Source organism: Pteronotus mesoamericanus, unplaced genomic scaffold (genome assembly GCF_021234165.1).
Source record: "Pteronotus mesoamericanus isolate MK-2021 breed Mesoamerican mustached bat unplaced genomic scaffold, CSHL_Meso_final contig_24, whole genome shotgun sequence".
NCBI lineage: Eukaryota > Metazoa > Chordata > Mammalia > Chiroptera > Mormoopidae > Pteronotus > Pteronotus mesoamericanus.
In genome coordinates this window covers 6,697,771-6,722,873 of record NW_026555100.1, presented here as the reverse complement: position 1 = coordinate 6,722,873, position 25,103 = coordinate 6,697,771, and the positions used below count along the sequence as shown (strand labels likewise).

Below are 25,103 nucleotides of genomic sequence, written 5' to 3'. Positions count from 1 at the left end.
TGTGGCAACTGGTTACTCAATGAAGCCATGAAACCTTCAAAACTGCTTTGCCACATGCAGGCCTAGCACCCTGCATTAAAACATAAGGCTTTGGAGTTTTTCAAAAGAAAACAAAAAACAAAAAACGTGAACAAAGAACAGAAGCAATTATTGAAGGCCACTGCTTCGTCCAATGTGTCTGCACTGAGAGCATCATCCTTAGTGGCTAATCGCATTGCTAAAGCTAAGAAGCCCTTTGCCGTTGGTGAAGAGCTGATCCTGCCTGCTGCTAAGGACATTTCTTGTGAACTTTTAGGAGAGGCTGCAGTTCAAAAGGTGCCACATGTTCCGCTTTCTGCTAGCACCATAACTAGACGAACTGATGAAATAGCAGAGGATATTGAGGCACATTGTTAGAGAGGATTAATGAGTCGCTGTGGTACGCAATCCAGGTTGACGAGTCTACCGATGTTGACAACAAGACAATAATGCTTGTTTTTGTGCGATATAGTTTTCAGACAGATGTGTCATGTGCACTTTTGTTGCCAACCAACACCTCTGCTGCAGAACTCTTCAAGTCTTAGAATGATTACATATCAGGAAACTGAATTGGTCACTTTGTGTAGGTATGTGTGTGAATGGAGAGGCTGCCACGATTGGGTGGCTTTCGGGTGTCACTACTCGGGTCAAAGAGCTCGCTTCTGAATGTGAGCCTGCACACTGGGTCATCCAGAGAAATGCTGGCTGGCCGAAAAATGTCACCTGAACTTAACGTTTTGCAGGATGTGATTAAAATTATCAACCACATTAAAGTACGTGTCCTTAACTCATGTCTGTTCATGCAGCTCTGTGAGGAGAGGGATGCAGGGCACACACGTCTTCTCTTCTATACAGAAGTGAGATGGGTTTCTAAAGGTAGATCACTGGCCAGAGTTTTTGAGTTACAAGAAAGAGCTGCTCCAGAAATTTCCTTTAGAAAAAGTCACCACTGGCAGCACAATTTCAGTGACACAGAATGAGTCACAAAACTTACTTGTGTGACATATTCAACCTGCTCAATGAACTCAATCTGTCACCTCAGGGGAGAACAACTGTGTGCCAGTTGGCAGATACAGTGGCTGCATTCAAAGCCAAACTGGAATTACGGGGGCGATGAGTGAACACTGGGATTTTTGACGTTTCAAACATTAGCAGAGATTTTTGAAAGAGACTGAGCCAGGGCTTTCTTTCTCCCTGCTGGTGCCTGATCACCTATCACAGCTTTCAAGAGAGTTTGAGCATTACTTCCCAACTGCAAAAGACCCCAAACTGGGAAGGAATTAATCTGCACCCCATTTGTGAATAAGCCAGGTGAATCGACTCTGTCTGTACTAGAATAGGGTCAACTGCTTGAGATCACAAGTGACGGTGGCCTTAAGTGTGTCTGAGACAACTTCAATCTCAATACATTCTGGTTTAAAGTCAAGGCGGAATACCCTGAGGTTGCCACAAAAGCACTGAAAAGCCTGCTTCCATTTCCAGCATCCTATCTTTGTGAAGCAGGGTTTTCTGCAGTGACAGCAACCAAAACGAGATTACAGAGTAGACTGGACACAAGCAACACACTCTGGGTGTCACTATCTCCCCTTAACCCCAAATGGGACCATCTAGTTGCAGGAAAAAAAGCTCAGGGCTCCCACTGATTCTGCATTATGGTGAGTTGTATAATTATGTCATTAAATATTACAATAATAATAGAAATAAAGTGCATAATAAATGTAATTTGTTTGAATCATCCTGAAACACTCCTCGCCCCCTGTCCATGAAAAAATTGTGTTCACAAAAGGTTGGGGACCGCCGGATTAGACAATTCCAACAGTCTACTTGTCACTGTAAGGTGTGCGCTACAGATGTCAGAGTGTGTCTGTAGAACCTGATTGTGAACAGAAGAGACAACTGCAGGGGGAAAATGTGATACATATTTTATATTCAGGAGAAGGGTACTAACTCCAAAACACCAGAATTTACAAAAAGACTATATTCTTTCCCTATGAATGGTCACCTCAACTCTTAGCTAAAGGGAACTGGGAGGAAAGAGCCTATAGCCTGTCTTTCTGAAGCTACTGAGAAGCATGGTTCAAACTGGCAAATCCTGCATTGCCTCCTGGATTGTATTTCAGCAAAGACTTTTAAATTTCAGCAGCATTTTGGGATATACTGAGAGGCAACATAATGGTGTGAAAAGAATGTAGACTTTGGAATTAGAGAGACCTAAGCCTGAATCCTGGCTTTACCACTTGCTTAGCTGGGTAATCATGAGCAAGTTGCTTCATTTTATATTTCCTCATCCACAGAACAGGTGATATAATACCTTTCAAGTTTTAAGGATTAAGAGAGATAATGTCCATAAAGCACTTAGTGTTATGTCTGGCAAATAGAAGCTTCTGTGCTATTAGTTTTCCAGAGGTGTGGTGGCCTCACAGTTTTCCTAAGGGCAGCGCTGTAGGGTTCTTAGGGCTCAGGAGAGGGTGGCAGCCTCTCTGTCAGAGATGACTGTTCAGAATATAAGAGTTTTTGTGTGCTAGAAATTACTCCATCACGAATTTCTGACTTCCCCAACAAGCCAGTAGGGACCTAAGTATCACAAGACTGAGACTCCTTTACTCATTCTAAATTATTAGACTCAACGAATTTGACAGCCACAAAGGTTCTTAGAGGTCATCCATGCCACTTCAGAGAAAAAGGAAACTGCGAAATCATTTGATGGTATTACTGATACTTCAGAAAAAATACTTGGGGTTGCAGAGAGCATCCTGTGGGACTTACAACACAGGTTTAACTATTTATTGTCTTGGCTTGTATGGCAATAAGGTAAACCATACATGTAGAATAACTATAAAGAATTAAGGCCAAACCATGTCATAAATTACTATTTTCAATCTAAGCAGGCTTGTGTTGGGGCATGAGGACTAACGGCCATACCTGTGTGATTATTTTCCTGTATTAAAGTTCAAAGTACATGGGTGCCTCAGCTGGCCCTACAAGTTCACCCAACCTATAATGGCATGAGGTGCATTATAATGGAGGCTTTACTGTACCTGAAAATCTTTTATCCTCTTGGCAGAAATAATAATACTCCAAGTTATACAGGCCATAGCTCATTCTAGTGCTCCAACTCAAATTTCTAATTTTCCCATCATAGGATGCCATTGGGGAGGGAGTCATATTCAATTTTCTATTACCTTTTTCATCAATGAGGTAAATCATTCAGACAGTCCTTGAGAAGTTTTATATCTAGTTTTATGCCCAGTGTATATATGACTAAGCAGTAAAACCAATTTTTCTTAAGTGTTAAACATGAGAGAACCTATAGTGGAAACATACAATATTTCATGGAAAATGTTTTTTCTTCAAATGGCCATAATTCACCGAGGACATTTTGTTCTTGCCTGACAGCTGTTATTCTCATATGGGCCATGCAGAAATAAAGAGCGAGCCTCAACGAAATTTGGCATTTTACTCTGGAGGGACTGCATCATGCTGTGGTATGGGAAATCTGCATTTGCCACCTGCCTGGGCTCTCAAACTGTTCTGAGGAACATTAGCTCTGTAAGTTGTTAAAAGACATTTAGGGCAAATCAAGTTTGGGAACTATATCGCTTTCTTGGAGATTAATAATGCACATTAGCATATTAAAAAGTTGGCAGAAGTAGTGCTGCAGGAAGAAATTCTGCATAACCTGGCATTTTCCAAACTTATTTGAAACCCGTTTTTTAAAAACCCACAGAACCATTAACATATTGCAGTATATACCGTTCTTCACAATGCTGTTTGGGAAATTCTATGCTGAATTATGTCTAAAGACAGTTTGGCAAGCTCTACAACAGCCAAAGAAGAAAGTGCCAGGGCCTCTGAAAAAGTGCCAATTTCTGAAGGTCCTAACCTTCTGGGAAAAAAACAAAGACAGCTGAGACTGAGAGCAGCTGAGACTAAGAGCAGAAGGCAGACAAACGTCCTCCTGTCCCTACCCCAGCTTCACTCTTTCCTCACCCCCTTAAAATGGGTCAGAGGCTCCACTTTTAATCTTCTCATTTAACTAACACTTGATCAGCTTGTATACTTATTTCTCTTCCCTATTAGACTGTGAGTGTCTATAGGGTAGAACCCTGTTCCCAACTGCTATAACACACAGTGCCTATACTGCTCATTGAACAGAAGGATGAACCACACTAAATCTGGTTTACTGACATTTATTAAACACTCATAATGCAAACAACATTTATTGAACATTCAGAGTATGATAGGCACAAGGTAAACACCCTATGAGGTGGATATTATTACCTTGAGTTTAAAAACACAGAAACTAAATCCAGAAATTGCCCAAAGCTACTCAGCTAGTAAATGATGGAGCCAAGATTCAAATCCAGACAATATGACTTCAGAGCCTGGGTTCCTAAGCAAGACACTTTCTTCCTCTCTTGTAAGATTCATCTCAGCAGTGCAATTCCATGTTCTGCAGAGGGAGAACTTGTATTGAACTCAAACCAATGGAAACCTCGCTAGCAGGACTGTCAGGATCAGGGGGGTTTAAAAGCAAAGGGGAGAATGCAAGGAGAGCCTGCACATCTGGCAGAGTGAAGGGACTGGGAAAGGACTGGGAAAGAGGCCTCTCTGGGGAAGTGACATTTGAACTGAGACCTGAAAGATAAACAGAAGTTACCAGGTAAAGACTATAATAAGGTTTCCAAAAAAACTTAAGTTTTTTAAACAATATAAATATAAATATTGTCACAAGTTAAAATCACAGTTTAAAAAAATTTTTGTCTTACTTTGTGGACTACTTCTGAGTGACATTTAGTTCTTGGTTGCCATCGTGGGTTAAAGGGTGGTCCCCCGAAGATATGCCCACATCTTAGCACCTAGAACTTGTGGATGTGACTCTGAAGGAAGGGTCACATTCTGCAGACTGCCAAGTTAAGGATCTTGAGATGAGATCTGGGTTAAAAATTACCCATTTGGGCCCTAAGTCCAATGAAGCTTCCTTGTAAGAGACATACAGAGGAAAGACATTTAGGGAGGACGGAAGGCCCTGTGAAGCCAGAAGCAGTTTATGCAGCCACAAGCCAACGAACGTCTAGAGCCACCAGAAGCTGGAAGAGGCAAAGGAGGATTCTTCTTAGGGCCTTTAGAGGGACTGTGGCCCTGCCAATATCTTGATAGATATTGGATTTGTGGCCTTTAGAACTGTGACAGAATACATTTCTGTTGTTTTAAATCAGTAAGTTTCTGTAATTTGTTATGGTAGTCCTAGGAAATGAATACACTTGGCTTCTCCCTGTTACTGAGCATGAATCTGGGCCAGTTTCTCCTGGATATTTATCACTTCCCACTCAGGGAATCCAAAGTTACACAGATAAAACAAACTAAGAAGTCAAAACAAATGCCAAACATTGTATACCTCAAAGCCAAACATATTTCTGGATATCAGATATGACTGTATAATTTGTACCAATACCTCTATTAGCAAGGATAATGAGGTATGGACTATATGGATACTAAACATCCCAGGAAATGGCCTAAAGTTATCTGAAAGAAGCGCTATTTTTTTTTTTTAAACCAACCTGGTTGCACTTTCCTTTGCCACCACTACCCTAAATCATTCTATTTTGTACATCCTGTAATTTTAACACAGACAGTGATTCATCCTATATAATTGTTCTTTAAAGCAAGTCTATTGTCTTTAGCTGGGCTTTTCAAAAAAAGGTATGCACATGTAAAGAGGAGTTATTAATTTTCTTTTTATAATAAGTGATGACTTTAAATCTGACATCTTTGGCTTTTCAGATGCTGTTAATCTGTTTTATGAAATAGAGCAATATAACCAAAGCTATTCTGGAGAAACAACCCTGTGGTATTATATGTACATACACAACCTCCATATTATCATCGGTTTTTTCAAAGGACTCTACTAAGGTCTGAGGTGATATTATCTTAAACAAATAACTGCTGTTTTTAAATATTTTATTAAGATATTTTATTCTTAATAAGCTGTTATAAGATATATTTAATTACATTGATAAAATTGTGAAAAACTAGATCCAAAGCTATGTTGCGGCACTGTTTACAATATTAACAATGGGAAAATGTAATTGCCAAAAAGAAAGCAATTGTTAAACCATGCTGCATCATATCTGGGGTAGAAAGCTATCATGCTATTTGAAATTATGTTTTGGAGATGGTTATTTTTTTTAAAAGATACATAATAAAACACTTGGTGTATACATATAAATATAAATTAGGATGTACATGTAGAGGTATGAATATATATGATAGAGATATTATGTTATTGCTGTAATTTGGCTATAACTGAAACGCTAATCATTTGCCCAAATTAAAAAAGGGGTAAGTGAAAAGTTTCCCAGGTTGTCTGAAGTAGTAGGTTGGGGAAGTGGTTACATTGTATATTCTATATGAATTGGATCTACCATTCAGACCTGTCCTTAAAGAAAAGGCACAAGGAGTTAGAGTTTTGTTTCCTGCTCTCTCTCCTAGACAGCAGACAGAGTATGCCTATGACCTTGTATATATATATATGTAATGAAAACTGAGTGAAGAGATTCTGGGCTGAACACACAATCTGGTGTTTTCTCCATATCTTGAGCTAATTTTAATAAAGTGGAAGTAAATCACCTTCCTGAAGTCATGACTTTTCTCATTACTTGACCAGAAAAACACCACAAAATCCTGAATTATTTGCCAACTTCAGAGTTAAAACAGGAAAATCAACTCAGAAAAATTTCTTCTTATGTTCTAGGCTGCTAGTAAGAAACTGGTTATGTAAACCCAAATAAACCTAAAAGAACTCACCTCATTTAATTGGAGTAGAGACAGTTCTCATGTCCTCGCTATTTCTCCATGACCAACTTTTAGGCACATAAATTCAACCCTCAGAATTAGGGTGACAATTAAGGAGAACAACTGCTATTATTCAAAGTTATGTAGATTAAGAAAATGAAATTAGAGAATCTTAAGGAATCCACCAAAAAGTGTTGAATAAGTATGACTGGGTTTATAAAAACATCAGTCGGTGCTTTGGAAATCAAACATTGCAGCACCCAAAAGAGAAATACAGATAGTGTCAGATAAACTAAACACTAAGAAAATTCATGGCTAGCAGATCTATACCACAAGGAATGAGCGATAAAGGAAGTTCTTCAGACTCATGGAAAGTGATCCCAGATAAAAATTTAGATATTCAGGATAAATGAAAAGCACTCAAAACAATAAATATGAGTAAATGGTAAATGTGGGTCAGTATAAAAGCTTATTATTGTCTCTTAATTTCTTAAGAAACATAACTATTGAAAGCAAAAATTCTAATATTGTACTATAGGGATTACAGCATATACAGATGAAATATAAATGACAAGTATAGTATAAAAGGATGGGGTGATGGTAAATGAAATCATATGATTGCAAGGTTCTTACATTTCACTTGAAGTGGTACAGTATTAACTGTTTTTAGAAAAGATTTTATTTATTTATTTTTAGGGTGGGAGAGAGACATCAATCTGTGGTTGCCTTTCGAGTGTCCCCTACTGGGGACCTGGCCCACAACCCAGGCATGTGCCCTGACTGGGAATCCAACCAATGACACTTTGGTTTGCAGTCCAGTACTCAATCCCCTGAGCCACACTAGCCAGGGCAACTTTAAGTAAACCATGAAAAGTTGTAATTTCTAGAGAAATCACTAAAATAAAAAATTCAAAGCAATATAGCTAAAAGGTCATAGAGACCAGACTATATGTCTAGAAGAGATGCATCATAAAGACACAGGTAGGTTGAACATAAAAGAAGAGAAAAGACATACCATGCAAACAATAACCACAAAAAAGCTGGAATATTATATTGATATCAGACAAAACAGATTTCAAGAAAAGGCTTATTACTAAAGATGAAGGGAGAACATTTCTTAAGGATAAAAGGACCAATTCATCAAGAGAGCATAATAATCTTTTTTTTCCTTTTTTTAATTGTATTTTTCCATTACCACTTACCCCCCCATACCCTCTTATACCTCCATCTACCTCCCTCCCCTGCAATCAACAGCATAATAATCTTAATCATTAAGTGTGTATGTGCATAATATCAGAGCTCAAAATTCATGAAGCAAAGACTGATGTCATTGAAAGGGAAAAATAGACAAGCCCACACATCATATGTGGAGATTTTAAATTCCTCCCTTACTAACTAGACAAAAAAGTCAGTAAGGACATAAATGATCTGAATACTATCAACCTCTTTGATCTAACTGGTATTTTTATAACACTATACTTAAAGGTACAGAACACACATTCTTTTCAAGGGTATATGAAACATTCATCAAAAAAAACTGACCATGTGCTGCACCATAAAATAGGTCTCAACAAATTTTGAAGAACTGAAATTTTGTAGTGTATTCTCTGACTACAATGGAATTAAATTAGAAATAAAAACATTATACCTAGAAAAAACAAAATATTTGGAAATTAAACAACATACTTAAATAATACATGGGTCACCAAAGAAATCAGAAGGAAAATCAGAAAATACCTGAAGCAGGATGATGTTGAAAATACAACATGTGAAAATTTGTGGGATGTAAATAAAGCAGTATTTAGAGTGAGTTTTACAGCTTGAGAAAATATCTTAAACAGGATGATGGTGAAAATAAAACGTGAAAATTTGTGGAATATAGATAAAGCAGTAATTAGAGAGAGGTTCACAGCTTCAAAAGTTTATCTTAGGAAAGGTAGGTAAAGTTCCATTTAAAGAAGCTAGAGAAAGAAAAGTAATGTATACTGAAAATAAGTAGAAGGAAATAACAAAGATGTGAGTGGAAATCAATGCAATTCAAAAAACCATAAAGAAAATTAACAAAGTCAAAAATTGGTTCTTTGAAAGGTTTAACAAAGTTGCTAAACTCCTAGATAAACTAAATAATAAAAAAGAAAAAAAGAAAGAAGATATAATTCACCAATGTTAGCAGTAAAAGTGGGTATTTCAGATTTTACAGATCCTACATGCATCAAATGGTTAGTAACAGAATACTATAAACAACTTTATGTCAATAAATAATTTAGATGAAATGGGCCAATTCCTACAAAAAATACACCTCATCAAAATTCATATAAGATAAAAACGCAAGCTCTGAATACCTATATATTTACTAAAGAAATTAAATTATCAAAACCTTACCACAAAGAAAACTGTAGGCCCAGATAGTTTTACTGGTGAAACTATCAAGACAATTCAGAAAGAAAGAACAGCAATCTTACATAAAATCTTTCTGAAAATAAAGAAGAAAAATCCCCAAATGTAGTTTATGAGGATAGTACACTCTGATACAAAACCTGAAGACATTACAGAAGAGAAAATTACAGACCAATATCCCTCAATATTTAACAAAATGTCAGCAAATCAAATCTAACAATATATAAAAAGCCTAATACATCATTACAAAGTTGGGTTTCATTCAGGATATAAGAGAATAAATGTAATCTACCGTATTAAGAAAATAAGGGAGAATATAATAGTTTCTATATGTATAAAGAAAAAATATTTGACAAAACTCAACACCACCCGATGATTAAAAAAAAAACAAAACCCTTTTACAATTAGGAAGAGAAAATTTCCTTAATCTGATGATGGCATCTATTAACAATTTAATCTAAATTATATTCAAGTTGGTGAAATATTGAATGCTTTACATGTAAAATCAGGAAGAAACCAAGGATGCTCACTCTTGTAGTAAGGCAAGGAAAAAAAGGCATAAATATCAAAAAAGAAGAGATGAAACTATCTCTGTATGCAGATGACAGATTTCTTATATAGAAACACCTAAGGACGCCATAAAACAACTAGAAGAATAATTGAATTTTGCAAGCTGCAGAATACAAGCTTAATATACAAATATCAAGTGAATTTTAAAAGCAGCAGCAAACAATTGGAAAATGAAATAAAAATCCATTTATAATAGCATCAAAAACATAAAATATTTAGGCATAAATTAAAAAAATATGTGCAAAACCTGTATGTTTAAAAAATACTGCTATGGAGAGATATAATTTGCTAATGAAGAAAGACTCACCAAGATGTCAATTCTTGCCAAATTAATCTACATATTAAATGTTACTGTAATCACAATCTTGCCTCTTTTTTTACATGGAAAGTGACAAGCTGATTCTAATATTTATATGGAAATACAAAGGACCTAAAATATGTAAAGCAACCTTGAAAAAGAAGAATCAAGTTGGAAGGATTTATAATACCTTCTAGTTAAAGACCTTCTATAAAGCTATAGTAATCAAGACAGTAGATATGAATATAAAGACAGACATAGGTAAATGTAACAAAATAGAGAGCCAAGAAATAAATAGATCTACACTTAAAAGGTCATTTTATTTTTATTGTTGGCACTATTACAGATGTCCCCCATTTTCCCCTCCTCTGTTCCCCTCCACCCAGCAACCCTCCCCCTTGCCCCCACCCTGGGCCTTCATCATATTGCTGTCTGTGTCTGTGGGCTACGCATATATGCATACATGTTCTTTCCCCCCCCGCCCCACCCCCAAGCCTGCTCCTCTCTGAGATCTGTCAGTCTGTTCCATGTATCCATGCCTCTGATCCTCTTTTGTTTGTCAGTTTATTTTGTTCATTAGATTCCACGTATAAGTGAGATCATATGGTATTTGCCTTTCTCTGACTGGCTTATTTCACTTAGCATAATAATCTCCAAGTCCATCCATGCTGACACAAAGGGTAAGAGTTCTTCCTTTTTTGTTTTAACTTTTAAAAATCCTCACCTGAGGGTATTTTTTAAATTGATTTTAGAGAGAGAGAGAAAGGGTGAAATATTGATTGTTTGCCTTCCCTGTATGCCCCAACCATGGCCTAGACCTGTAACCTAGGTATGTGACCTGACTGGGGATCAATCCTACACCTTCTGGTGTATGGGATGACACTCCAACCAACTGAGCCACCTGGCCAGGGCAAGGGTTCCTCCTTTTTTACAACTATGTAGTTATTCCATTGTGTAAATATACCCTTTTTTATCCCCTCATCTAATGATGGGCACTTGGACTGTTTTCAGATCTTGGCTATTATAAATAATGCTGCGATGAACATAGGGGTGCATATATCTTTCTGATTTGTGTTTCAGGATTCTAAGGATATATTCCCATAAGTGAGATTGCTGGGTCAAACAGCACTTCTTTGATTTTTTATAAAAGTGCCAAAACAAACCAATGGAGGGCCTTTTCAACAAATGGTACAGGTACAACTGGATATCCATGTTAAAAAAACTTGACATCTACTTCACACAATATATAGATATCAACTTCAGATGAATCATATATAAAATATAAGAGTTAAAACACTAATGCTTCTAGGAGAAAAATCCAGGAGAAAATATTCAGTTTGGTGGTAGATTAAGGTTTATTGGGACCTGAAAGTAATAACCAAAAAATAAAATTGGATAAATTACACTTTATCAAAATAAATAAAAGCTTCTGTTAATCAGAAGACACCATTCAGAATGCAAGCTGCAGGCTAGAAAAATATTCACAAAATATATATCTGATATAGGACTTGTATCTACAATATATCAAGATCTTCCATAATTCAGTAAGACAAGCGAACTAGTAAATATGGGCAAATGATCTGAACTGACTCCTCACCAAAAAGATATATGAATAATAACACAAAAAGTTGCTCAACAGTAGAAGTCATCAGAGGAGTATAAATTAAAAACACAATGAGATACATTACAGCATCACTTCAATTAAAAAATACTGTTAACAAGAATGTGGAACAACTTGAACTGTTGTACACTGTTGGTGATTATAAAAAGATACACTGTGAAAAAAAGTCTGAAAGTTTTTTTATAAAGAAATACTCTTTCACCTTGGCTGTTGTGGCTCAATGGATTGACCACTGGCCCACAAACCAAAGGACTGCCAGTTCGATTCCCAGTCAGAGAATCGCCCATGTCTGGGTTGTGGTCCAGGTCCCCAGCAGGGTGTGCACAAGGGGCAACCACACATGGATGTTCCTCTCCCTTTCTTCCTCCCTTTCCCTCTGTCTATAAATAAATAAATAAAATGTTAAAAAAAGAAAAAGAAAAAGAAATACTTTTTCCCCTGGACCAAGTAAGGGAAATAGAAACACATGTCCTCAAAAACAGTAACAGAAGAATATTCATACCAGCTTTATTCAAGTTAGCCAATAACTGGAAATAGTCAATGTGTCCAACAGAAAAACAGATGAATTGTGGAGTATTCATATGATGGATAACTATTCACAAAAAAGGAACAAACTATTATACATGCAACAACATGAATGACTCTCAAAAATACAGCGAGAAAAACTTTATAAACAATGTACATTGTACCCTGGCCGGTGTGGCTCAGTGGAGTGGGAGTCCTCCTGCAAACTGAAAGGTCTTGGTTTGATTTGCCCTCAGGGCACAGGCCTGGTCGGGGTGCCTATGAAAGGCAACCAATTGATGTTTCTCTTTCTCTCTCCCCTCCCTCCTTCCTTCCCTCTCCTCTCTCTAAAACCAATAAGCATGTCCTCAGATGAGGATAAAAAATATATAAAAAAGAAGGTACATTGTATAACTCCATTTTTATGGTGGAGAAATACAAGAATTAAGGATGCCTCTTGGTGAGTAGGGGCAGAAATTGACTGTGAAGGGGCAGAAGGGAATTTTAACCAAGTATTGAATTTCAGTTAATATTTATGGTAAAGTATTTAAAGTGAAGTGTGCTTAAGTTTGTAACTTACTTTCCATGCATCAAAAAATAAAAGATTGACAGAGGGATGAATATATGCATAGATATACTATCAGAAATATAGCAAATATTAACTGAGCTATATATATGGATGTTCTTTGAATAATTATTTAAACTGTTCTAATGTTTGGAATTTTTCATAATAAAATATTGGGGGAGAAATGTGTTTTCAGCTCTGGCTGGCATGGCTCATTGGTTAGGTCTTGTCCTGCAAACCAAAAAGTCACCTGTTTGATGCCTCGTTAGGGCACATCCTGGCTATTGGGGGCATGTGAGAGGCAACCAATCAATGTTTCTCTCTCACATTGATGTTTCTCTCCCTCTCTTTCTGTCTCCCCTCCCCGATCTCTAAAAATAAGTAAACAAATTCTTTAAAATAATTTTTTTTTTCAATTCCTCTGCTCTCTCACATTGCCTGTGCAAACTGGAACTGAATTTGTATAAAGTACGCCACCAGGGGGTGCTATTTTCAGAGTCTTGATTTTATCTTCTAAAAAAACTAACAAACTTTAACACAAAAAAATAAACCAAGGCATTTCTTCTCACAAAAGAATGAATTAAAATGCAGAGTGATTTTAGCTTCATATTATATATGTAATGACTCTAGCTCTGATGGAGAAGTCCAGAAGTTTCATGCACTGTGCCTCAGCTTAAATGCCTATTTCCAAGGCTAATCATTTAATGAAGGGCATCTGCCTTGACTACAGTTTTTAGCTTAAGAAAATATATTTGCTGAGCTTGGCCTCTCAAGGAGAAACTGAAGGATCATGCAATGTCAACATAACAAAACAAATAAAAAAAATGTCAAGAAAAACACATAATAGAGGGATGGTCACCTAATGGATTACAGATAGATTCAATGTTTATATCTTCAAGAAAATAGTTTTGGGTTTCATTACCTTTATCAAGAGATGCCCCAGCCATATGGTAAAAGCTCAATGCAGTGTCCACATCATTAATATTCTTTAGGAAAGTAAAGAAGTTCTCCACTTCCTGAAATGTCAGACCCTGAAAGAGAGACAATAGAGTAAGGCAGGAACCTCTTAACAAAAAGATGCATAAAACTAGGCTGTTATTTATGTCTATCGAGCAGACATATGTCTATGTCTAAAAGAGACGGAATATATTAGTCAAGGGATGTCAAATTTGTACACAATAGGGGAACAAAACTCGACTTTTACCCTGAGAAAGGCAAGCTGGCTAACTGCTTTCCCCTCACATGTAAAATGTGACATAAAGCTCTTACAGTGATGGCTGGATATCTTTAATGAAAATATTTCTAAGTGAGCCCTGCAATTACTCATAATATCTATTTTGACATTTCCTAAATGAGCTGAAGCCACTTGATCTGTCATGCATCGTGAAAAGTAAGACCAGAGTCAGGATTCCATTTAAATAATCTACTCAGAGCCTAGCTAAGCTTTTTGAAGCTTAAGTTAATTAAAGAATCACCAACCTCAGTGATATATACTGGAATCTTTTCAAAATGTTAGCAGAACCCAAGGACTTGGAAAGCTATTCATTATTTCACTTTTAAAGCGACAGCATGGATGGAACTGGAGAGCATTATGCTAAGCGAAATAAGCCAGGGGGCGAAAGACAAATACCATATGATCTCACCTATAAGCGGAACCTAACCAACAATACAAAGATGCAAGGAAAATATGACCAGCAACACTGAAAGGAAAAGAAATGAACAGCGACAAGAGGGAAGGAGGTGGGGGGCAGGGAAAGGGAAGGGAAGAGGAAAGTCAAGCAACATATAGCAAGGACTCATGGACAAAACCAAAGGGGAAGAGCTGAGGGAGGGAAGGAAGGAGGGGGCAAGGGAAAGTGGTGGGGGGGAGGCAGAGACAAATGTATTTTAAAAAAAAAAAAGGAATCACTAAAAGCAGAAAAAAATAAAATAAAGCTACTAATAAAGCAACTTGCCCCTTAATTTTAATCTGATGAAATTCTGTAAACGAAGAAATTCTTTTCAATAGCTAGTCAAAGGTTTGCTGACTTCAAATTCTACTTTTATGAAGGCTCAAGAGAGAGTAGTTTTACATAAATAGGGGCTACAGGGAGGAAGATTTGTCTTATTTGCCTATTTCCCACTTTGCATACATCACGCTGTGATGGAAATGAATACAATTTTTAAGAAGTAAATAACACTGAAGAGACATTGAGATTAATGTCTTTTAATGAAAAATCAGGTCCTTAATGGATTGCAGATGTCAACTGGCTTCCACTTAGTGCTACTCCTCTTCCAATTTCCATTTCCCCTAACTGCAGAGTCCAGGAGTCCACAATGAGAACTCAGTAACAAGGAAACCTTAAGATAGACAATCTATAGTACTTCCCTGGTATTCTTCAAACTGGATCAATGGTATCTTTCTTATTTTATCAATCAAACTAAGAGCTAAAATACTGTATCTATAATCACATCACATGATCTTTTATACTCCCCTCATCAAGAATCAAAGAACAAACATTTTCTTGTGGAATATGATGACCATATAGACAGGCGCTGAAAATATAAATGTACAACTTAACAACCTGTTGTAAACTGAACACTCATAAAACTGTTCAGGTCAAGGAACAGACTATTATCAGCATCCTAGAAGAAACCTTCCTCTCTCCCCAACATGGCCCTTCCCAACCATAAGCCTCTTTTCTTCTCAGTGGTAATCACTATTCTGCTTTGTTTTTTAATCCTCACCCAAGGATATAGGAAGTCTGTCCGGAAAAAGTCCAGCCACTGAGAATGGTTTATGTGGCATCTATATACCCAGGCAGCCACAGAGAGTAGATTAGAATGTGCATGGAGAAACAAGCCAATGCATTCAAAATGACTGAGCTAGTAGAGCAACGATGTGTTAAGTTCGAACATTTCTTCACGGAAACTGTTAGGATGACTCAGAAGACCACAGCTATGGGTAACTGGTGATTGGCAGCTTCATCATGACAACGCACCTGCTTATGCATCACATCTTGTGCAGAGTTTTTTGTGAAACATCAAATCACCCGGGTGACTCAGCCCCCTTCAGCCCAGATTTGGCGCCTTGTGACTTCTGGCTTTTCCCAAAACTAAAATTACCTTTGAAAGGGAAGAGATTTCAGATCCTTGATGAGATTCAGGAAAATACCATGCAGCAGCTGATGGCAACTGGGAGAACTGTGTGAGGTCCCAAAGTGCATACTTTGAAGGGGACTGATGTGTCATTATCTATATACAATATTTCTTGTATCTCCTTTAATAAATGTCTATTTTTCACATTATATGGCTGGATACTTTCTGGACAGACCTCGTATTTATGGATTTGAGAGAGAGAAAAACACTCATTGAGAGAGAAACATCAATCAGTTGCCTTCCATATGTGCCCCGACTGGTGACTGAACCCGCAGCCTTTTGGTGTACGGGATGACGCTCCAACCTAGTCACTCAGCCAGCACAGGGCTCACTATTCTGATTTTTAGGGGATACATTTCCATGCCTTAAAAAAAAAAAAAAAGCACTATTATCTATTTATGCATCTTTAAACAGAAAAAGAGTTTAACTATGTCTGTTTTTGAACTTTATAAATGAATCATGAAGTGTGCATTCTATAGTCATGCACTGCATAATGATGTTTCAGTCAATGAAGACTGCCTGTGTGACAGTATTCACATAAGATTACAACGGAGCTGAAAATTCCTATCCCCTAGTGACGTCATAGCCTTAGTAACATCTTAGTTCTATGCATTACTCACATGTTTGCGGTGATGCTGGTGTAAACAAAACTACTGTGTTGCCAGTTGTCAGTCATATGAAAGCATAAGACGCACACTATATTTTTATGTTTGTTTTTTTAAATTTTATATCTTATTGATTATGCTATTACAGTTGTCCTGATTTTTCCCCCTTTGCCCCCTGCCATGAAGCACTCCCCACTCCCTCAGGCAATCCCCACACCATTGTTCATGTCCACGGGCCATCCAAATGACAGAGTCGTTTGGCTACTCTGTTCCCTATACTGTACGTTACATCCCTGTGGCTATTCTGTAACCACCTATTTGTGCTTCTTAATCCCCTCACCTCTTCATCTACCTCTCCACACTCTCCTCCCTTCTGGCAACCATCAAAATGTTCTCCACATCCATGATTCTGTCTCTGTTCTTCTTGTTTGCTTAAGTTTGTTTTTTAGATTCAATTGTTGATAGGTATGTATTTTTGCCATTTTATGTTCATAGTTTTGATCTTTTTCTTAAATAAGTCCTTTTAACATTTCATATAATAATGATAATAAATTCCTTTAGTTTTTTTCCTGTCTGGGAAGCTCTTTATCTGCCTTTGATTCTAAATGATATCTTTGCTGGGTAGAGCAATCTTGGCTCTAGGTCCCTGCTTTTCATGACTTAAAAGTATTTCTTGCCAATCCTTTCTAGCCTGCAAAGTTTCTTTTGAGAAATCTGACAGTCTTATGGGAATTTTCTGACAGTCTTATGGGAATTTTCCTGTAGGCAAATAACTGCTTTTTTCTTGCTGCTTATAAGATTCTCTCTTTATCTTTAACCTCTGGCATTTTAATTATGATGTGTCTTGGAATGGGCCTCTTTGTATCCATCTTGTTTGGGACTCTCTGTGATTCCTGGACTTGCATGTTTATTTCCTTCACCAAATTAGGGAAGTTTTTCTTTCATTATTTGTTCAAATACATTTCCAATTTCTTGCTTTTTCTCTTCTCTTTCTGGCACCCCTATGATGCAAATGTTGGAACACTTGAAGTTGTCCCACAGGCTGCTTATGCTATGCTCATTTTTTAGATTTTTTCTTCTTTTGTTTTGATTGGTTGTTTTTTGCTTCTTTACGTTCCAAATCATTAATTTGATTCTCGGCTTCATCAACTCTACTGCTGCTTCCTGGTAAACTGTTTTTTATTTCAATTAGTGTATCCTTCATTTCTGACTGCATCTCTTTTATGTTGTTGAGGTCTTCACTAATTTCCTTGAATAGCCTTATAATCGGTGTTTCAAACTTGGCATCTGACAGATTGCTTATCTCCATTTTGTTTAGTTCTTTTTCTAGAGTTTTGATCTGTTCTTTAATTTGAGCCATGTTTCTTTGTCTCCTCATTTTGGCAGCTTCCCTGTGTTTGTTTCTATGTATTAGGTAGAGCTGCTTTGACTCCAAGTCGTGGTAATGTGGCCTAATGTAGCAGGTGTCCTGTAGGGTCCAGTGGCACAGCCTCCCCCTCGACCCAAGCTGGGTACTTGAGTTGTGCCCACTCACACAGCCTCCTTTTGTAGTTGAGACTTGGTTGCTGTTGGCAGATCTATGGGAATGATTTATCCAGGCCAGTCAGCTCCAAGGATTGTCTGTGACCAGTGACCACCAACCTCCACCATCCATGGAGGTTCAGCTGTGCTGGGGCAGGGTGATGCTGCTCCAACATGGTCTAGAGCTGTCCACTGGGTGCACAGGCCCTAGGGGTTCCTAGGTGGTGCAGGTCAGCCCCCACCTTTGTTTTGCCTGGGGTCACCCTGCCTGAGGTATAAAGCAATCTGAGATGGCTGCTACTTGTGCTGGGCTTGGAGAGTCCCAGGGGAATCTAGGCTGGCTGCGGCTGTTGCCAGACCTGGGGCTCATTGAGGCCAGCTGTTGCTTGTTTGATAGGATTTAGGAAGTTGTGAAGCATAACCCAAGACCAGCTATTCATATGGGGAAACAACTTGGGATGACCCATAAGTTGGATGTGGAGGAGTCTCTGGGGATCTCTAAGTCGGATCCGTATTAGCCAGGTTAAAGAGTCTCAGATATGGCAACAGCTTGCAAGCTCTGTGAGGGGAGGGTTTAGAAGAGGGACAATGGCCTCCGCTCGTTGTGATGCCAGAGGCATTCAGTTTCTCCCTGTATGCCTCTAGTGCCTTCCAAACTGCTATATTGGTGCTGGAGCTCAGAGGAAGTGAGTCTGAATAGGTGAGTCCATGCATGGGTTCTTTTAAGAGGTACCGCTTGGGGCTCCAGAAGTTTCTTCCACTGACTCAATCCCCACTGGTTTTTACAGTCAGAAGTTGTGGGCACTTACCTTCCTGGCACTGGAATCCTGGGCTGGGGGGCCTGGGATTCCTCACCCCTGACATATCCCTTCCAAATTTTTATTCACCACACACTGTTAGGGATGAGCCCATTCAGCATCTGTGCCCCTCCTACCAGTCTAGATGAATGTCGTTTCTTTGATTCCATAGTTGTCAGACTTCCATTCAACTAGATTTCTGACAGTTCTGAGTGATGGTTGTTCTATATATTAGTTGTAATTTTGATGTGGTTGTGTGAAGTGCAAGACTTGTCTGCCTATGTTGCTATCTTGACCAGAAGTCTCTCTTTATATATGTTTTGATACACAAATACCTACCATTGTGCTACAACTGCCTACTGTATTGAGTACATAACATGCCATACAGGTTAGGCTAGAAGCAATAGACTATGTACCATATAACCTAACAAGGTTTGTGTAAGTACACTCTATATTGTTTACACAATGATGAATTTCCTAACTAGTCATTTCTCAGAACATATGCCTATTTTTAAGTGGCACTTGACTGTAGTATATATGGCTTCTCTCTTCAAGATTTGTCCATATTTTTGTGTATATCTGTAGTTCATTCATTTTTATTGCTATAAGTATTCTGTTGTGTAAATATACCACAATTTATTTATCCATTGTATTTGGGCTGTTTCTAGTTTTTGGCAATTGTGAGCAGTGGTGCACTTGTATTTGAACATTTATTCCAACATTTATGGACTACATACAATGTACCAAGCTCCAGAATATTTGGCAGTGAAATGGGAGGCCCATACTAAGTAATTTTTCCGTAACTTGAGGTCATTCTCTTGGCCTTGACTTAGAGGATCCAGAAGTAGGACTTGTTCTTTTATAAAGGCCATAGTATGCTATCTAAGGTAAGCACTAGGCTAGAACCAACCTTATAGAGAATTACACATTCTACAAGATTACCTGCTTGTGGATGGGTCCACTAATACCATCTTTTCTTCACCTCCATCAAAAGATACATACATACACTGATATGCAGAGGTAAAAACAACCCAAGTGTCCATCAATGGACGAAAAGATAAACAAAATGTGATATAATGAATTATTCAGTCTTTAAAAGGAAAAACATTTGGATACATGCTGCATAACATGGATGACCCTTGAAGACATTATGCCAAGTGAAATAAGCCAATTACAAAAGAAGAAATACTATATGATCCCATATATGTGAGTAGTTAAGTTTATAGAGGCGGAAAGTAGAATGATGGTTCCCCAGGGGTCTGGGGGAGGAGATAAATGGAGAATTATTGTTTAATGGGTACAGAGTTTCAGTCTGGGAAGATAAAATAAGTTCTGGAGATAGACTGAGGTGATGGTTGCACAGCACTGTAAATGCCACTGAATTGTACACTTAAAAATGGTAAATCTTGTTTTGTATTTTTTACCACAATTTAAAAAGAGGCTTGCTAAAGCTTTTTTACTTTTATTATTAAGGTGTGGATTTCTACAGCAGGGGGAAGATCAGGGTTTGAGTTATTGAAAGGGTTTTTTTTTTTCTTTTTTAAGGTTAAAAGGTTAATATAAAATTCCAAAAACAGAAAAGTCATGGTCGTGAAAATGCTCCCCATTCTGACAAACAACTAATTTGTCATGAAATATCAAAAAATATAGCTCAAGACCAGAGTGTTTACGCTGGGAATTATTTGTGGACAGACAGTAAGAACAATTTGAATTGTGGCTGTTCATGTGATAATTTAGAAAAATGGCTGCACACAAATCAAAATTGTCATTATCAAATCAAAATATGTAACATTTTGCCTTTTATTACATAGATATAATAAAAAATATTTATTGAGCACTTACTAACCACTGAAGACCAGGAACAATTTACTAACAATGTTACTAACCAGGAACAATGAAGAAAATAAAACTGCATTGGTCTTGATTTTATAGAGTTAAAATTTAAATATTCCTCCTTAAAGATCATTCCAGTCACATAATTCTTATTTCTTGGTAACTACCACAGTAAAAAAAATGCAGAGGGTTATCAGAATAAGACTATAACATGAAGTTCATGGATGAAAAGTGAAAGGATATGCTTTTTGCAAATTGAGTTGTTTAGATTAGAAGGCTATAGCTTTTACACAGTCTATTGACGGGTGATTTGAACAGACATAGTCACAAGGGAATAACCTCTTAGGCTTGGCAGCAAAGAAATTTTCTTCACTAACTGTGGGGAAGTGTAAGAAGGAAGATCTTATTTTATTCTGACCAACTATTCAACAAACTGGTTATCTATCTTCCTTTGAAAAATTGCAGTTATGTAAAACTGGACTTTTGGTAACTAAAAAAAGAAAATAAGATTTCAAGTACTTTTTGAATATGAGGAAGGAAACTGCTTTTCATTTTTAAATAAAATCCTAAAATTAAAAAAAATTACAAATATTTTGTGGGCAGTAGACACAATTTTTTATGTTGCTTAAAATGAACTTAACATTAGCAAGTTGTTAAATGAGCAAATAGAATTGTCTTTCAAAACTAACTGATAAAATGTTCAGAAGAAAACATAAAAAATCTTCATGACCTTGGGCCCTGGCTGGTGTGGCTCAGTAGACTGAGTGCCAGCCTGCGAACCAAAAGGTCACTGGTTCAATTCCCAGTCAGAGCACATGCCTGGGTTGTGGGCCAGATCCCCAGTTGGGGGCGTGCAAGAGGCAACTGACTGATGTACCTCTAGCATATCGATGTTCCTCTCTGTCTCTCCCTCCCTTCACCTCTTTCTAAAAATAAATAAATAAAATCTTAAAAAGGAAAAAATCTTCATGACCTTGGGTGAGGCAAAGAGTTCTGAGATATGACACCAAAAGCACAATCCATAAAAGAGTTGATGTTAGACTTCATCAAAATTAAAAACTTCTGTTTCAAAATACTGAGAAAACAGAGAAATCATACACCAGGAGAAAATACTTAAATTATATATCTGATAAAGGACTTGTATCCAGAACTACGTAAAAAACTTTTACACATCAATGATATAATGACAACCCAATTAAAAAAAGATTTGTATAGGCATCTTGCCAAAAAAGATATATGAGTGTATAACAAGTACATGAAATGATGCTCAGAATCATCAGTCATTAGGGAAATGTAAATAAAAACCTATATGATCCTATTAGGCAATGTCATCCCAATAAATTTAATAAAAAAAAGAACATTATGAGACACTGCTCTATACTAATTAGGATGACTGTAATAAAAAAGACAATAACAACTTTTTGTGAGGATGTGGAGAAACTGGAACTCTCATACACTGCTGTGGAAATGTAACACAGTACAGCTATTTTGAATGACAGTTTGAAAATTTCTTTTAAAAAAAGTTAAACATAATTTTACCATACAACCTAGCCATTCCACTCCTAGGAATCTCCTTAAGAGAAATGAAAATGTAAGGTCCACCTAAAGACTTGTATGCCAATGTTCATAGCAGTATTATTTATAATAATCCCAAAGTGGAAACAATTCAAATGTTTATAAACTGGTAAATGGATAAACAAAATGCAGTATATCCATACATTGGAATGCTACTTACTATTCAGCAATAAGAAGTAACAAACTGTTAATATAAGTAACAATAGGAGTAAACCTTAAAAATGTAAGTAAAAAAAGCCAGACACAAAAGACTACATTATATGAATGGATTTATATGAAATATCCAGAAAAGGCAAATCTATAGAGATAGAAAAAAAGATTTATGATTGTTGGTGGCTAGGGTGAAAAGAGGCATTAACTGCAAACTGGCATGAGGAATCTTTTCGGGGTGACGGGAATGTTCTAAAACTGGGTTGCAATGCTGATTGAATAAAAATGTAATTTACTAAAAATCACTGTGTTGCACACTTAAAATGAGTGAATTTTATGGTATAAAAATTGTACCTCATAAAGCTTTAAAGAAGTAAAAAGCAGTTGTAATAGCTGAGAAGATGGGTAAGGAAAATTTGGCTGCTTCTGAGGTCAGCTGGAAAGCCAGAAATTTAATGCTGACAGGTCATGGATAAGCACAAACACACTGTAACGGATGGATTGCCTTGCCTTGTCTTTTAATTGGTCATAACAACTCCATCTGCCAGGAATCAATCCATCACCTTTTTCAAGGGCTATGCTAGCAGTATTTCTAGAATCTGGTATGCATGACGATCACAATGTGTTTCAAGTCTCAAATATCTGCAAGAATGAGTGAAGAGGAGAACCCACACATAGATTATCCACAGAGAGCATGAAATTAATAATTTAATAGTTTTATTACAATTTTATAAGTACAAACCCTGCTTAATGGCTAGCAGCAGTATTTATAAGCAATAATATACACAGAAGACTATTGGGGATAGGGCTATACGAAGATAAACGTACCAAAAGCAAATAGCATCTCTTCCAAGAATTCTTACTCAGTCTCTTTAGTTGGTTCTAATCTTTCTCAAATCTTTATTTAGGTATTTAATACATTGATCAAAGCATTCGACAAACATTTGCCTATGAGATACTCACTAGACTGAGCACAACAAAGATGAGCAACACACTGTTCTCAAGAGACTCGAAGCTGGGTGAGTTAGTTGCCTTATATTTTATTTATTATCTCTCTCCCTTCACTAGGAAAGTTTAGTCCTATGATGGCAGAGACTTCGGTTTTCTCATTACTGTGTTCCCAATAGTTAGAAGAATGTTTGGCACAGCGGTGCTTAATAAATATTGAATATGAAATTATGTAGTTCTTTGCATACATATTTTTTTCTTACTAGAGTATTACAGGCTATATATTTCTTGAGGAGAGGTAATGGTTTTTGTTCATCTCTTATCTTTCTCACACTACTTGGCTTAGTGTCTTGCACATAGCAATGGCTCCCATTGAACTGAACTGTAAATTTTCAATTCATTCTTAAGTGGATTTGCTAAATTATTAAAGTTTGCAGCTTCTGCGCTTGAGCGTAGAAAACCACCAATGTGAATTAAACGTACAGTCTCAGAAAACTCTGTCTTTCTTTTAATAAGGACAACAATTTACAGGATGAAAAGTAAGGAAATTTTAGAGCCACGTCAGATTTGGCCTAGAAGAATTCACAGGAAAAATAATATTGAGGGGAACAGGGAAAACCTGGTAGAGGATAAGGGCTAATCTTTAAAATAAAGCCCCTACACCAAACAAACAAACAAACAAACAAACAAACAAACATGTTCTCCCATTTAAAAAGAAAAGTGTTAAATAAGAAACATGGTGGTTACTCAGGGCATGAATATAGTAAATTTTCCAGGAAAAGCAGGTCCCCCAGTTCTTCAATCTATTACTCAGGGACAAAACAGCTAGAGCCACTGACGATACGTGGTCCTTCCAGAGCAGAATCGCCCGGGAAGCCTTTTAAGAAACACTGGTGCCTGGATCCACCCTCTGAGCTTCTGATTTGGTAAGTTTGAAGAGAACCTCCAAAACCCCCATTTTTAAAATATCTCCAAGTGACCCTACTGGGCAACTAGGGTCGAGAAGCATTGCTTTAGAGGAAGAGTATGGTTAGGAGAAAAATAACTTTGCCATGGAAGGGACAAGATCTGGAACAGAAAGTGTTGGCTTTCAGTCCAGACTCTGTGTGGGTCATTAATTTCTCTTTCTCTATGTCTATATATTTTCAAAAGCAAAATGAAATCTAACAAGGCTGTTAGAAAAACAGAAAAAGAAAAATGGCTGTGAAGCACTGCATGGTCATTAAGTGTTATACAGATATTTATTTAATACACCACTAGGACTTACAATCTTTTAGGTCTGCTTTGGTATTTTGTATGGCACTCCTCACACAAAAAATGTTAACCTGAGCCAAATGAAAACTTACATTTTCATGTTAACAAATCCAAAGTGAAATAGAGATGCAATTACAAAAGATGGTGATTCCCCTCTACTGGGAAAAGGTCTTAGAGAGACAGAGTCGTAACTAGAGGAGCAAAGGTCCTTCATTAGCTCTCATTTTACTTAATTACTATGTTCACACACTATTTAACCAGCATGAGAGGACAATCAATCAATCTTACTCTCCTTATTAAAGCAGGCTAGAAATCCTGGGCCAGAAGTAATTTAGCACCCCAGATTTTCATCACCTGACAAAACCTGTCCTTTCACTTCAGAGCTTTTTTTGAAAGGTCTTCAGGTCATAAATTAACCCCATGCCAAAGCTAAAATACTCTATTCTTTCAAAGCAGATGTTTCCAACACCCAGTTTATTGCTCTTAAATATAAATTCTTATAAAACATGAATTA

At 37.1% G+C, this 25,103-nt stretch overlaps 1 protein-coding gene across 1 annotated transcript in view; it reads right to left on the bottom strand.

Annotated features, from left to right (window-relative positions):
* MICU1 (mitochondrial calcium uptake 1) overlaps positions 1-25,103 on the bottom strand; it is a 225,486-nt gene that overhangs the window by 12,334 nt on the left and 188,049 nt on the right. Inside the window, exon 10 of the mRNA XM_054572634.1 lies at positions 13,691-13,799. Coding sequence (XP_054428609.1) covers positions 13,691-13,799 — 109 coding nt within the window. The remainder of the gene's footprint in view (positions 1-13,690; positions 13,800-25,103) is intronic.